This window comes from Rousettus aegyptiacus, unplaced genomic scaffold (genome assembly GCF_014176215.1).
Source record: "Rousettus aegyptiacus isolate mRouAeg1 unplaced genomic scaffold, mRouAeg1.p scaffold_m13_p_9, whole genome shotgun sequence".
Classification (NCBI taxonomy): Eukaryota; Metazoa; Chordata; class Mammalia; order Chiroptera; family Pteropodidae; genus Rousettus; species Rousettus aegyptiacus.
This window is the reverse complement of record NW_023416312.1, coordinates 7,078,828-7,094,654: the sequence shown is the minus strand read 5'-3', so window position 1 is coordinate 7,094,654 and position 15,827 is coordinate 7,078,828. Positions and strand designations below refer to the sequence as shown.

The window sequence follows — 15,827 nt, the reverse complement described above, 5'->3', positions numbered from 1 at the left end:
ATTTTCTAAGCTATGCAGTCATCACCACAATCTTGGTTGTGAACATTTCCATCACCCCAAAAAGGTCCCTGTGCCACCTTGCAGTCAGTCCCTGTTATCACCCAGCCCCAGGAACCACTGATCTGTTTGCATAGATTTGTCTGCTCTGGAGATTTCATAGAAATGGAGTGATACAGCGTGTGGTCCTTTGCATCGAGCTTCTTTTACCACATATCACCTACTTGAGGTTTACCTGTGCTATAGCCTGTGTTGGCACTTGGTTCCTTTTCTGGCTGAATAGTATTTCATTGTATGTCTAGATCATATTCTTACTAGTTACTGGTCATTGGGATTATTTTCACTTTTTGGCTATTGTGAATAACACGACTGGGAACACTCACATACACACCTTTGTGTGGACACATATTTTCATCCCACTTGGGTAGATAGAGTTGTGGAACTCAGGACTGGAACTCTGTTCTTGTCTATGGCTATAAACATCCTTGGTTCAAATTCAGGCTCAACCACTTGCTAACTGTGTGAACTTGGGTATGTTACTTAACCTTTCCGTGTGTCAGTTTCTTCATAAGTAAAACATGTTTATAGTACCTACTTCATAGGGCTTTTATGAGGATTAAATGAGTTAATATTGATGAAGTGCTTTGAGTAGTACCTGACTTACAGCAATTGTGACTGAAGTGTTTGTTAAATAAGTGCTAATTCGCACTTATTTAACAAACACTTAGAAGTCAGGGGTTATTAGAGCTGGCAGGAGCCTTTGAAAGAAATCAAGTTTATGAGTGTAACTAACATGTTGAACCTGTTGGACTCAGAGGGTGTCATTGTGACAGCCATTTTGTCTCCCACTGCCCTTTACATCCTGTGCAGAGTACCAGTCCTTTCCCTTGGCTTTTTCAACCTGCCTTAGAAAACAAGAAAAAGTCAATGGCACTTTGGGAAGCAAACAGTCTAAATGCACTACTCGAAAGAGTTCAGGTCACCTATACTTAACAACGCTCCTGGTCCTCATTGAAAGGGCAGACTTCTCTCCCCTGTACCCTGATGCTCTAGTAGCAGGCAGCACCAGAGGCAGGGTGGCAAACCAGCCATCTGTGTAGCTTACCTGCAGGGGGCACATACATATGGAGGTCTGAGTGGGCCCCCAAGGAGCCCATGAAGGCTTTGGGTTAGGAAGTGGAGCCCACTCCCACCAGGTCCATCCCTTAGGGTGATGAGAAGCTGTACCTTACTTCTCATTTCTGTACTTCATTAATATGAAAATTTGAAACTTTGGGTGGGCTCTAATGCTATCTCATGGGGTCCATAGAAGATGCTAACATGTGTGGCCTCCTTTCAAGTGTGATTTTGTTGAGTAGAGGTTGAGTTGCTTGAGTCACCATGGGCCTACATCCTTCTGGGGACAGCCCTTCCCCAACTTCCCTGATGAGAGAGGGTATACCTCCCAGCATAGCTCTCTGAAGTGGTTGCTTTCAACACCCCTCCCTCCACTTCCAGTCATGTGGAAAAAGTCACAGTATGTCTTTAAAAATCTTTGCATCACCTGCTCTTGTTCAGGCAGCTTTTTCTTTAGTTGTGCTTTTCCTGGATTCATGACACAGATCAGCAATTTCACAGTGTATAGATCCAAATTTGGAGACCTGGATTCTAGCTTGAGAAAATCCCCTAGCTGTTCTGAGCCTCTGTTTCCACAGGTGTGAAATACAAGTAACAGTAGATAGTGCATCCTTTGCCTGACCTAACAGATCTGAGAGAGTCAGATGGACAGCGCAACATGGAGATGCTTTATAGGCCATTGAGTGTTAATCAGAAGTTAGATATTGTGGCTTGCAGCCTCCGTAATGGCTCCCAGTGATCCCCACATGCTGGTATTCACAACCTGTGTGATTCCCTCCCCTTGAATGTGGGCTGGACTCAGTGACTTGTATCTAATGAATCCAATAAGGTAGAAAGGTGGTCAGAAAAGGTGGCGGGGCCTCCCTCTTGCTCGCTGTCTCTTGGATCACTTGCTCTGGAGGAAGCAATGTCTTGAGCTTCTGTATGGAAGATCCCACATGGTAAGAACTGAAGCCTCTTCCCAACCCCTGCATGAGTGAGTGGGCTTGCATGTGGGTCCTCCAACCCAGTTGAGCCTTCAGATAACTGCAGTCCCTGCTGACACCTTGGCTTCAGTCTGATGAGAGACCATGGGCCAGATTACCCAGTCCAGTTGTTCCTAGGTTCTGACACTTAGAAACTGTGAGAAGATAACTGTTTTTTAAATTGCTAAAGTTTAGGGGTAATTAATGTTGCGATAAATAACTTGCCTTTAGAAAGGGTGGTATTCAGTATGGTTCCATATCAGGAAAATCTCACAATTTCTCATTAAGCAGACTGATTCCTCCAGTTATGAAACAGTTGTACTAAGGTGGACAGTTATTTGATCAGGGCCAACAAACCATTGCAGTGCAGTTTAGCACTATTTCCTACTGTTGCATAACTAAATTTTTTCACTTGCTCTTTTAAGAATTAACTATTAGTGATTGTGTTAGTGTCCAGGCAGGAAAATTGAAATCAACTCAGCTATTTTTACAGAGAGAATTTAATAGAAAAAAAAACTTTTCTGAGACTGAAGTTTCAGAAAGCACCCTGTAGCCCTAGGGCTTGGGGGAGCATGTGGGAGGGCAGGATTCAAACCTCTCAGGAGAAGGTGTCTATAGGCTGGAGCAGGTAGTTCTGGGGGTACAAGGTGAAGCTGGTTCTGGAAGTATGGAGGGGATCACAAGAGCTAGAAACTGGAGCCAAGCACTGCCACTGGAATCAACTGATGGTCCAAAGCTCAGAGGGAGGGCAAGCAAATTAGGAGGCACCTCTCCTGCCTCCATTCCAGGCTCTCTCACTCCCTAGCACTGCCCTAGAAACAGAGCCTAACAGGGAGTAGTGGCAAAAAGGTGGTTTGCAGAGTGCCAAACCCAGCATCACAGAGCAGAACTGAGAGACAGTATCTTAAAACAAAAACAAAAAAAGGCACAGTGTCAAATCTTCCCTTAATTAATGGATTATGGATTAGTTAGAAGGCACATTTCCTGTGAAGGCCTCTCCCTCTGTTCTTGGTAACAGGAGGAACCTGGAGGGGATATTTATTTAACTTTAGTAAGAATTAAATAAAATTTTAAAAATGTTAAATTAAAATTCATTTCTGCTGTCTCACCAGCCACATTTCAAGGGCTTTACAGTCATATGTGGCAGGTGGCCACAGTAATGAACAGCACAGAATAGAATATTTTTATTACTGAAAATTCTATTCTATTGGTCAGAATTTCCCTAGGGCCTTTCAAAGGCTCATAAGAAGGAGAAATGCTAATAAGACATTGCATCTTTAAGAGAAAGAGGTAGCAGATGGCATCTGCAAACTTTTTTTTTTTAACCAGTGATCCCTTTGTTTTCATTGATCAAGACTCAGGAAACCAGCTTTGGTTGTGTGATCTTGAGACAGGCACTTGAATTTCTCCGGGCATCAGTGTTCTCTATTCATACATTGGCTGATGTCATCCACACATTCGCTATTTAGTATAAACCTCTTTGTCAGCACATTCTCTTTTCTGCATCCTTAGTTTCAAGGAAAACCAAAGATTTTACTTCCCAGAGCCTTTGAATGTCTTCCCTGCATCTCCAACAATCCTTCAACAACCTCTTCTCCTCTCTGTGCCATGTCTGGTCACCACCTTCCCTGTGACAACCTCTGGTGGCTCATGATCCACAGGAGATAGTCCAAAGCCAGAGCCTTTGGAACACACAGCTTGCCATTAGGCTGCACCCTGGCCACTGCCTCCTTCCTTCTTCCCACCCCACACCCTGTGTCAGATAGGGCTTATCACTCCTTGGATTCACTCAGTACTTCCCACCCATGGGTCTTTGCTGGAGCTCTTCCCCTTGCCGGAATCCTCCCATCTTTTGGTCTACCTCTTTGACCTTCGTAGCACGAATCTGGTTCACCGGAAGTCCCAGCTGCTGCCCCTTTGGATTTGACACCATATTCATGGCAAGGTCATGCTTTACTCTGACTATTCCTAGCCAGTGACTGAGCATGGTGGGGGAATTAGAATGAATGTGGGACTCATGGGATAATTTTGGTCAGGGACCTCTCACTGGCCTGGCTGAAGCTGTCTCAGAGCTGCTCTGCCATCTGAGACTCTTCCTACCCAATTCTTCCTTCACCAGGTGTCATCTGCACTGCAGCGTGACAGGTCTCCCTGCCCATCCTGCCCCCTTCCCTTTATCCTTCATACATCTTCTCCCCAATAATCTCTCATATGTCTAATCCTTTCTTGGCATTTACTTCTCAGAGACCCAAACTGACTAGCCATAGCTTTCCCTGACTCAAACCAGGCAGAATCAAGCACTTCACATCCATATTCTTGGAGCCCCCTGTGTATACCTCTGTTATAGCACTTACTACATTTTGCATCACCACTGCCGCTGCCACCATTATCACCATCATCATCATCATCATGTCTGTCTTCTCCTCTAGGCAGCTCCTAAAGGTCAGGCACTGTGTTCCTTACATTTTGGTGTCTATATCTGACATGCATTGATATGTGCTAATTGAATTGGATCCATTTCTCCTTCGCGGGGCTGTGCAATCTTCTCTCAACATGATTAGTATTAAGGGAAGGCATGTTGCATGTCTCTGGTCAAAGATACAGCCACATCATTTATATATGAGAGCAGACCCCATCTGTCATTCATATGAGAATTGAAGTTGACATACTTGTTTACTAGTGGTCCACTTAGTTTTTAAGCAAGAAGATGTCCATAATATTTTTTTCCTTTTTTCCAATAGGCATTCTGAAATACATGGCACCTGAGGTTATTGATCAAGGACCTCGTGGGTATGGTGCCCCAGCTGATATCTGGTCCCTGGGCTGCACTGTTATTGAGATGGCCACCGGCAAGCCTCCGTCCTATGAGTTCGGCGAGTCACAGGCAGCGTTGTTAAGAGTAAGATGTTTAGTGATTCAGGTTGCTGGTGTCGGGGAAATGTAATTAAAATCAAAATCTCCTCCCAATCCCGAAACCTCTCCAGAAAAGTAGAAGAGAAAGGAGAATTTTATTACTGAATAAGCCTTAAATTAGATTGTGATATGCGTCATAGGCAATTCACTAAGAGATTACAAAGGTAGAAAGAATTCTCAGCCTTTTATTGAGCCAAGCAGTAAAATACTTTCCATCCATATTCTCAAGAGAAATGCTACCTCGTTCTCAGGTACAAGGACTGGATGGCAGCGTTGGTCACAATTGCTCACTCAAGATTTGTTGGGGTGACCATCTGTGTTAGGTAATAAGCTTTACTCAAAGGAAAAATAACTTCAAATCTTTAAAACGGGAGGTAGTTTTAGAGCAAGACGCCACTGAAGTTGATCTTCTAATCCAGGGGTCCCCAAACCCAAGTCCATGGCCTTTCAGGAACCAGGCCACACAGCAGGAGGTGAGAGATGGGCCAGTGAGCGAAGCTTCATATGTATTTGCAGCTGTTCCCCAGCACTAGCATCATAGCCTCAGCTCCGCCTCAGATCATCAGGCATTAGATTCTCATAGGAGCACTGGCTCCTGGTGCCAAAAAGGTTGGGGACCATTGTCCTAACCCTCCCACAGAAATAGAGGTAGAAAGCCACCATCTTTCTTGATGATGACATTTAAAGAGATGGTCTCCAGGTCCTTGAGAAAGACATTCCTGGCAAGAGGCTTATTTAGCTTTTAAAAATATTGACATACATCTCAAAAAGACAAAGAACTTAAAGTTTTCTAAAATAAATGCTCTAAGAAAAGAGAGGGTGTCTCATTTTCAGCAGGGAGAGTTAAGCCTCTTATTTTGAATCTATTTGCCCTTATACTGGGTAAGGCACAAAGGCCACATGGGTCTTTGATTTTGGAGAGACGGTTTCTGCCTGGGTGTGGGAGATGCAGGGGCTTTGGGTATCTGATGATGTTTGCTTTGTCATTCTAAAAACACTCCCAGAGCTAACAGGAAGGGCAACCCATGCACATCAAGGCCCACATTGGACTACCCAGCCCATTGGCCACTGTGGGTAGGGCTTTCACTGCTGGGACTGCTGTTAGAAAGGGATTTGCTTGCTGGTGACTTCAACAGAAGCTGATGCCAGGACAGCCTGTGTGTCCAAGGTCAGGTCTGTGGCTTCTGGATCTGTGTATACTTGGAAAAGTTGGAGAGGGCTGTAGCCTAAGAGTCCATTACTAGCACTGACCTTGCATGAAGCCTTTTTATTCACCCCAAGGGCTAAGATGGAAGAGGGGGCCACAAAAGGCCAAATGAATGGCCACTGCTTTGTGTACAATGAGATCGCGGTGCATTGAAGCAGCCTGATTGAACACGATTCTGGAATGTGATTCCTCCCTTCCTGCCTTGCTGCCAGGCACGGTGACCTCTCAGCCTGCCTGTATCCTTGCCAGGCGTCCAGCTCAGCCTCTTTGGCAAAAGGAATTCAAAGGCACAAGTGCAGGTTTCTGCCCATGAGCTGAGTGCAGCCTGCTGTGCTGTGGCCGCTCTCCTTGGCCCTGCCCCTGCAGAAGTTTCTCAGAGCTTCCCACCCTCCTGACAGCTGTCAGGCAGCTCTAAAGCCAAGACCTCATATCAACAAGTGCAATCCCAACAAGACCATGAAGAAGTCTAAAGGACAGCAGTGACCTTCCCTAGCCCTTTAATTTCTGTCCATGATGGAGACAGCTGGGACTGCTTCAGTCTTACCTGCTGCTTCAGTCACAGGCCTTGGAATAAATAGTAGCTGGTACTGAGAAAAACATCAGGGCCCACCTGAGAGCCATGGCTCTCTGCTTTATGATCTGCTGCCAACTTTTTGCAACACTCAGGACACCTGTCTGAAGCCTGCAACTTGCTCAGTTTGTCAAGCACATGTCACTCCCATCTCTCTCTTCCTCCTATTTCTGGTTAGCTAATTAGCTATACAAAGTCTTTGAAATATATTGATTTTTTTGGATGGCATATAAGGTCAGTTTTCATTGCAAACTAGAAAGTTACTATTAAATAAGTAATGTCCCCTGTGTTCTTTTTGCAAAGCTATAGGAATTATTTCAGGGCTCTAGAATCCTTCAGAAAATTTTCAAGAAACTTCTAGGCAGTGTCCGAAACAAAAAGAACTGATTTTTCCCCAAAAGGGCTTTTACAGGTTGAATCATGTCCTCCTAAAAAGACGCATTAAAAAAAATATGTGTTAAAGCCCTAACTCCTAGCACCTCAGAATGTGATCTTATTTGGAAACAGAGTTTTTACATGGATAACCAAGTCACACTTAGGATTAGTCATGCTGGGCCTAATCCAAGAAGACTGATGTCCTTATAAAAAGGGGAAATTTGGGCACAGAAATGGACATTCACAGAAGATCACACGAAGAGACACAGAAAGAACGCCACATGAGAGGGGAGATGGAGACTGCAGTGACGCGTCTATGAGCCAAGGCCCATCAGGCAGGGCTAGCCACCACCATATGCTGGGAGGAAGAAAGGCAGGACTGTCCCCGGGAGCCTTTGGGGAGAGAGTGTGGCTGCACTGACCCCTTGATTTCAGACTTTTGGCTTCCAGGGCTTTGAGACTAGATTTCTATCACTTTAAACCACCATGTTTGTAGTACTTTGTTCCGGCGACCCTGGCAAACTAGTACTTTTGAGTAACAGCACAACACCCTTAAAAGCTGTACTTTCAGGATGCCAGGATGCTATCCATGTTCTTTCTGAGAGCCAGGGGAGAAGCCATCTTTTACCTCTTTGGGTTCCTGTCCTGAATTTTTGTCTCTGGTTCCCCTAGTTCCCTTATGACCCCACCCCTCAGGTTAGGAGTGCCTCCTGTAATGTGCCCTGCGTTGCAGATCTTGGGGGCTCAATTCCCTTTACCATTCAGTGTTCTCAAAATCCAAAATTTGTTTTAAATTTTTATTTTATTGTGTTAAAAACACCTAACATGAGATCTACTCTCTATAACTTTTATGTGCACGGGACTGTCTCGGTGACTCTGGCTACAATGCTGTGCAGCAGGCCTCAAGCATGTTCATCTGGCTTAACTGAGACTTTGTGCTGCTAACTAGCGGCTCCCCATGTCCCCCTCCCCCATCCCAAACTCTCAAGCTGTCTTTCGTGCCCACAAGTCAAGGGACTTGGGGATGTGAAGTCAGAAGGCTTTGTGATTCGCTCTCTGCAGCAACCAGATTTCGCTTAAGGGGGCAAGGGAGGCCAGGCCAGTCTTCAGGGGTGCCAAGGAGCTGGGAATGGGGTGTGTCTGGAAACAGGAGGGCTTCAACCCAGAGCTCGTTGGGTAGGCTCAGAAAAGATGTGGGGAAGATTGTGAATTTTAAGATGAGAATTCCTAAGGAGAGAGCCACCCCTGATTGTCACAGTTATGCAGGAGTTATGCAAGATGGACAAGCAGGACCTGTGGAAGCATTGTCATGTCACAGTGACACGTGACAACTCAGCCCCAACTCCTGCTCCCCTCCAGGTCACAGGGACAAAGAGCCTTTAGCAGGACAATGGTGAACTGGCCAGAAGTAGGAGCCGAAGCAGAAATTGTAGCAGGAGCCTGAAGAGGAAAGGGCAGTGCCCCTCCCTCGGCCTGTTGTACCCCATGGGGATGAGGCTATGGGCCATGAGGTACCAGCCTCCAGGTTTGGCCTGCACGTGGTTTGCAGCTGGAGGGGCGGGGGGATTTGGGCTGTGAATGCATGGACACTGAGGTGAATGGGACATCCTTTGGGGACCCTATATATCAGGAAACAGAGCACAGATGCCTTCGAACACTTTCAGAGCATCCTGCTGCAGACTGTGGTCCCAGCCTCATCTCAGTTATCTTTTGTGTAATCCACCCCAAAACTTTAGAGGTTGAAAACAATCACTTTATTTACCACAATTCTGTGGGCTAATTGTTGGCTTTTCTACTCATGTGCTGGCTTGGCTGGGGCAGGATGCTCTCAGAGGACCTTGCCCACAGGCCCTTCACCCTTGGCATCCTCCCTGCATGGTGGTCTTAGGGTTCCAAGGGAACTGGAGCAGAAGCCCCAAGGCCTTTTAAGGCCCAGGCTCCGAACCTCTCCCAGCGTCGCTTCCCCCACAATCTGTTGGGAAAAGCAAAATCCCAACAGGCCAGCAGGGGCTTGATCATGGTAAGGGTCATTAAAGCTGTCATTATGCTCCATCTCCAGCTCCTCAAAGGATGGCAGGTGTAGTAGCTTTGTGGTGAAGGCATGTACACCCAGATTCGCCTGAGGCCTCAATTTCACACCAGTCATCTCTTTCTCAAATGCAGGTGGGGTTCTTTAAGATCCACCCTGAGATTCCCAGCAGCCTTTCATTGAGAGCCAGATCCTTCATTCTATCCTGTTTTGAGCCTGACCCCCAAAAGCGTATCACCGCTGCCGCCCTACTCAGAGAAGTTTTCTTAAGGCAGGTGATCAAAGGCAAGAAGAGCCGAATTGCTTCCAAGCTCTCAGGTAAGGTCTACTGGGACAGCTGGGTGACCCCCAGGCCCCAGGCTCCTCTGCTGCTCAAAGAATTCCAGTTCTCCAGAGTCCTGAACTTCCCACATGGCATCCATTTTTTGTGGTGTGGGAGGCGAGGACTCCAGGGGAGTGGGTACAGCAGTGTTGGGTTGTCAAAACCCAACCGATGAATGTCATTCAATTATTCAATTTCCCAGTGGAGGCACACGGGAGCCCCACAAGTGACAGCAATGCCCCCCTTCCCGCCTTTAGTAAAGTCTTTCCTCTGGGGGTTGTGCTGTGGCATGAGACAAGAGGGGCCCTGGCCTAGCTCGGGTTTTGTGTCTTCCCCACCTGCAGGGCCTGGTGCTTCATTTTTGGAGCCTGGCCTGTCCCCTCGAGATGTTCCTGACATTGATTTAAGGGCGTGTCAGGGAAGTTTGCCTGTGGCTACTGTCCAGCAGTTCTCTGTAGACAAGTGGACTACCCTCTATGGTAGTCCTACTGGCAGTGACCTAAGAGTGGTTCCTGAAAAAGAAGCCATTTGTTCACTTTTCCCTGATGTGGATGGAGTCAGAAGGCAGGACGGCTCCTCAGCATCTTGCTTGCAGAGCGTGTCTGTGTCAGCGTTTTCCTGCAGACTGGTAAGAAATGCAGAGCCTCAGCCCATTCCAGACCCACTGAAGCAGAAGCTACATTTCACCAGGATTCTTGGGTGTTTGCATGCACCAGTTAGAGCAGCACAGGCTAGCACGCCCCAGCATGAGTCCTCTCTTAGCCTCCCCCGCCTTCTCTGATTCTCCCCACCTTGGAGCCCCCTACCTCCCTCTCTGAGCCCCCATCTTCCCTCTCTGAGCCCTTCCATGTCTTCCCCCACGCAGAGGGTGCCGAGGACACCACCCTGTCTCTGCCCATGTTGGATGATCCTGTGGACAGCAGCGAACTCAGGTCTGTTTCCCCAGCCTCAGACATCCAGTCCTACTCTTTCTTGAAAAAGGCCAATGAGCCCAAGGACAGACTCAGCGATCTGCTCAGGTACAGCCAGCCCCATGGTCAGCTGTAGGCCTGTGAAGAGTGCTCATTCCAACAGGCAAAATACCTCCCAGGTCAAAACCACATGGTCATGAAGGGCTTTTGCTTCCTTTCTGCTTGGTCAGTAGGGTGGTGGGCTGCCAGCAGTGCGCGAGGAGGGCGTTGTGTTCGCTCATCGGTTCTCCTCTCTGTTCTCCCGCATCTCCCTTCCCCATCCCATCTCCCTTCTCTGTCTCTCCTTCCTCTCCCAACACTGGTGCTACAGGATTAGAAAACACACTGCATCCCTCTTCCCTCAGCCTGCCTCCTGCAATTTCATCTTGAGGGCAGGGCTGCAAAGGAGTCACCTCTCGGCCCTTCCCCCATGAGGTTCTAGCTTGGAGGCTTTGCTCAAGTACCAGTTGTTTGTCACCTGTGTTTGTTCGCAGTGTTCCAGATGAGAGCTCGGCCTCAGAAGAGCGGAGCACAGTCAACCCCGACGACAGGTACCTGGGATGGTTCCTGCTGCGCAAGGACAGTGAGCGCCGTGCCATCCTGTGCCAAATCCTTTGGGAGGAGCAGAACCAAGTGGCTTCCAACCTGCAGGAGTGCGTGGTCCAGGTACAGGCTTGGGGCAGTAGGGGGAGGCGGTAGTGTCCAGGTCCCCAAACAGGTCCAATGGGATCAAGGTTCCTGCTACCTTGGAACACTTGCACAGTTACAATGATCACCATAAGTATTTCCCAACGTCCTTCCCTCCAGCACCACAAAAGAAAATACAAAGGAAAAAAAGACCGCTGAAACCAGTTAGCTGAACACTGCAGTGCATCTGGGCATGGATGGGGCAGTGCTGCCCCCTGGTGGAAACCAGCCAAGTGGCAGCACAAAGCCCAGGGGCTCCCAGCCTTTGCCCGACTCTGGGTGAACAGCCACTTTGGGGAGAAAGGTTATGGATGAAAATATTGGAGCTTTAACTTATTTCAGATGGAGACAGTGCCTTTTAGGAAGAGACCACCACCCTACTCTGCCCCTTCTGACAAGGCCTGTTCAAGGGGGTAGCCTTACAAGGTGTTAAACAGGATGACAGAACTATACTAGAGGGGTTTAGTTGTGACAGTATGTGTGAGCCAGTGAACAACGAGGCCACAAAACCCTCTAACAGGGAAGATTGAGTTTCAGGAACAGAGACCCTGTGTCACCTGAGGTGTCCTCAGTTCCTTTAGCAAATGCATAATGGAGAATCTAAATGTAGATGGTAATAATACTTGAATTTTCCCTTCCTGACTTACTCAGTAAATGTGATTTGTGTATATGTGTGTCTGTGATCAGAGTTCGGGAGAGTTGCACCTCTCAATTGGTCACATCAAGCAAATAATTGGCATCCTGAGGGATTTCATCCGCTCCCCGGAGCACAGGGTGATGGCATCCACAATATCAGAGCTAAAGGTGGACCTGGACTTTGACAGCTCGTCCATTAATCAGATTCACCTGGTACTGTTTGGATTTCAGGATGCCGTAAGTATTCCATCTGGCCCTAGAGAATACGCTGGAAGGCAGGTTGCCCACTGAAGCAGGTCGTGGCCAAACCCCTGGAGTTCAGTTACCATCTTCTCCCACAGTCCCCATCTCTGCTCACTGTTTACACCTGAATCCCAAGTTTCAGCAGTTCCTTTTAAACACTGAATATGCAAATGCAGGTGAACAGACTGACTGCATTTGGCCATGAAGAGCAGGAATATAGGATTTGGGAACAAGTGGCATCTGCCAGTTTGTCTCTCCAAACAGATGTGAGTCACTCCAGGTCTAAGACCATGTGTCCCAAACCACCAACACAGAACCTGAGGTTTCATAGGTGCTTAGTAAGTGTTCGTTGAATAAGCAACAGAGAGGCCCAGTTCAGGTAGATCTGCTCACTGTACCCATCTCCTGGACCCCAGGCATTGTTTAGGGCCAGCTTGGAGACTCAGTCCAGAAGGAATTTAGCATAGAGACCCAGAGTAGCATGATTAATGCTTCATCTCAGAGTAGAAGCAAATTAGTAAGAGCTCATATTTCTTGGAAGTAAAATGGACCAGAAAATTGATTTTTGTGATTTTTAGGTAAATAAAGTTTTGAGAAACCACTTAATTAGACCCCACTGGATGTTTGCGATGGACAACATCATCCGGCGAGCAGTGCAAGCTGCAGTCACCATTCTCATCCCTGGTAAGTGTCTGCTTCTTGGTCAAGGTCACCTTCAGCCTATAGAGATCAGAAATGTCCTCTGCACTCGACAGTTGTTGCTTTCTCATTCCCATTTTGGCTGTATGTTTCTCTACAATTAAGTACTGCTATGACAGACCCTTTGGGACTAAGATTCTGTGATTCTAAGAATTTCTCCTGATGCTATATTTCCACACCTTCTGGGCAGAGCCCAGATTGCATGTAGACTAAACTGCAGATCTGAAAGGGAGCATGACCCTCCAGCACCTCCTCTGGTGTGCTCAGAAACACCTGCTGTTGGTTGATGATTTAATGGCTTAGTCTCCTCTCTCAGAATCACCATGTGGTAGCCATAGAAACCTTTGGCTTTTGTCGACTCTGTGTTAAAACAGCTTAGTTACAGAAGTTGATTCTCCTTCTGTGGTGACTTCTTCCTATGAAGGGAGGTTTGCAACACTTGTGTTGAGACTGCCACTTCCTCTCTTGACTTCACTCCCTCCCTGTCTTCCGTCTGTTCCCCTGAATGCACTGGAGCCCAGGCTCAGCTTCCAGAGAGGCTCATTCACCCCCAGATCTGTATTACTCCCCACTCCAAGCATCAGTTTCCTCACCTGTAAACTGAGGGTGATCATCTTTGCATAGAGAGAACTGAGTGAAATAGTCTCCTCTCCATTAATAAAGTCACAAGTTTCTGGATAGAGTGTTGGAATGACCAGGCCAGCCTCCTGAAGAGCCTTATTTGCTGGCCTGGGACACAAGGTACATGAGGCCCTGACATTGTTGAACTGTGGTCCATCCTTCTGTGATTTCTCAGAGCTCCAAACCCACTTGGAGGCCGGCTCAGAGACCGAAGAGGTGGATAAGGTCCCAGGTGAGATGAAGGAGGACCCTCCCCCAGCAGACCCGCCCAGAAGTGAAGCACATGCCAGATATGGAGGGAACAGACCCACATTAACACTTGTCCGGGAGGTCCAGCTTCAGCAGGTCTACCATCAGCGCCTGAGCCTCAAGCTGGGCAAGCTCAAGCAGGAGACCAACAGGTCAGCAGGGGTGGGACAATGACTTAGACCAGCAGGCAATGGGTTTAGTTGCTGGCCTCACCCAGGTCTCAGAAAAGCATCTTCACCAAGGAACAGGGCAAAGGGGTATTCTCACCATGTGAACTAAATGCCTCCCTTTCTTTACTATTGGGAATCAGAGAAATACAGTACATTGCCACAGGCCACGCTAAAGGCAGCGGCATCTGAGAGTTTTCTGGGTCTTTTTAGCAAATGGAGCCCCTGGCATGGCTTGGGTCCAGCAGTGGACATCTGCACCCCGCCCCTGCAGAAGTAGCCAAGTTGGGGATTGGTTAGCACTTTGTTGATAGTTTGTATTACATAATCCTGGCTCCAAGAAAGTTTGCCCTCTCCTCTTTAAATCTCGTGATTTTTTATGATCCCTAAGTGAGCATTCGTGCACTGCCTTCCTAGCCAAGGGACCTTGGCAGTGTCATGAGATTCTCCCAAGAGCTGGTCTGTTTTGTTCACTTCCTGGCACATAATAGGTGTTCAGAAATATTTGTTAGAACAATAAATGATTCCGGTTAGCTCTTTGGAAGCACATAATCAATGGGATTATGTAAAGTATATAAGCCACAGCTACAGCAAACTGGTTGGTAGTGGTTCCAAATGATGCCTTGTTGCCCTATGAGAATTGGTAAGGCTGATTAATGTGAAACAGGAGGGAGATGAGGTGCCAGGTGTTCATGTTTTGAAAGAAAAGTCGTATATACCCCTAGGAATCTCAGAGGGTGAGGAAGGATCTTAGGCAAATCTAATCATTTCTTTTTAGAAAGACCTGGGTTTCCCATTAACTGGTAGTGGTGGCAAAATTTTTAAAGTTTTTAAAATATGATAAATGTGAAAATTAATAGTAATACTTAGACACTTTAAAATGTTTTTGTGGTAAAGTTTATGTAATCAAATTCATAAAATGTTATATATGAGTTCAAAGGTTTTCTCTGTTGCTAGTATATTATCTTTCAGTCTAGGTAGAATTAATAATTAAATAGCCAGCACCTGACTGCAGATGGCTGACAAACATTCAGTCCCTACAAAACACGCCTGTCCTTGTGATATGGAGGTGGCTTAGCTATTGTTGGGCAGAGTAGGGTGGCACCTACTGCCTGAAGTGACGTTGACTAAGGGTAACTGGTCTATCCTGATGTGAGACCAGTGCCTGTGAGGCCATTCAGTACAGCCCTGGGATCTGGAAGATTTGCCAGTAGCATTCCTCCCACCTTCAGATCAGCACCTTTTCCCTCCTCCCTCCTTTCCTCCAGCTGTTCTATCAGGAGCAGCTGCCTCGGCTTCATCCCTGGGGAAGGAAGAGCCTGACCACTAATTTCAATGACTTGATCTGATTTATGGAGACAACTTGAAATTGTCAGATTATCCTTCTGGCTGAGTTCCATTGAGTTATCTTTCGGTTCATGACATATTTTGAGACAAAGGAAGGTGCCCATGTATATATAGGCTGAAACCTAATCACAGAACTTTGAAGAAACCAGACTGACCATAGGGGTTGTGCCATTTTTTTTTCAATCTCTAACGTACTAAAAATGTTTGAGTTGAATTAAATGGTGTTAGACTCTTCAGATGATTTTTTTTTTTTAACTAGACTTTTGGAAAACCTAGTTCAAAAAGAGGAAGAGTACCAGAATTTTCTACGGGAAACCTTAGAACAGAAAACTCAAGAATTGGATCACCTTGAGTCACAATCCAAATCTAATGGTGAGTAACTTTCCACTTGCTCTTAGACATGTGTGAGATCATTTAAAATGTGGCCAAAATTCTAGTCAGACTTGACACAGTTGAGGTTATTTGCTATTGAACCAGTAAGTAATCCAGTAGATTCTGGAATACTAATCAGTAATAAAAAGGAACTGCTGGTACATTAAAAAACATAGATGAATCACAAATGCATTATGCTAAATGAAAGCAGCCATATTCAAAGGCTACATACTGTGACTCCATAAATATAGAATATTTATGCACCATTAAAGGCAAAAGTGTAGGTAGAGAAAACAAATCACAATGGGTGGAGCAAGTGATTCATTATAAAAAACCACCAGAACTTTTTGGGGTGATGGAA

The 15,827-nt window shown here is 46.5% G+C and overlaps 1 protein-coding gene across 1 annotated transcript in view; it reads left to right on the top strand.

Moving 5' to 3' along the window:
• Positions 1-15,827, top strand: part of MAP3K15 (mitogen-activated protein kinase kinase kinase 15) — an 86,339-nt gene that overhangs the window by 69,756 nt on the left and 756 nt on the right. The window contains exons 19-26 of the mRNA XM_036226866.1: positions 4,820-4,977; positions 9,308-9,491; positions 10,361-10,427; positions 10,940-11,111; positions 11,820-12,005; positions 12,590-12,695; positions 13,507-13,732; positions 15,354-15,466. Coding sequence (XP_036082759.1) covers positions 4,820-4,977; positions 9,308-9,491; positions 10,361-10,427; positions 10,940-11,111; positions 11,820-12,005; positions 12,590-12,695; positions 13,507-13,732; positions 15,354-15,466 — 1,212 coding nt within the window. The remainder of the gene's footprint in view (positions 1-4,819; positions 4,978-9,307; positions 9,492-10,360; positions 10,428-10,939; positions 11,112-11,819; positions 12,006-12,589; positions 12,696-13,506; positions 13,733-15,353; positions 15,467-15,827) is intronic.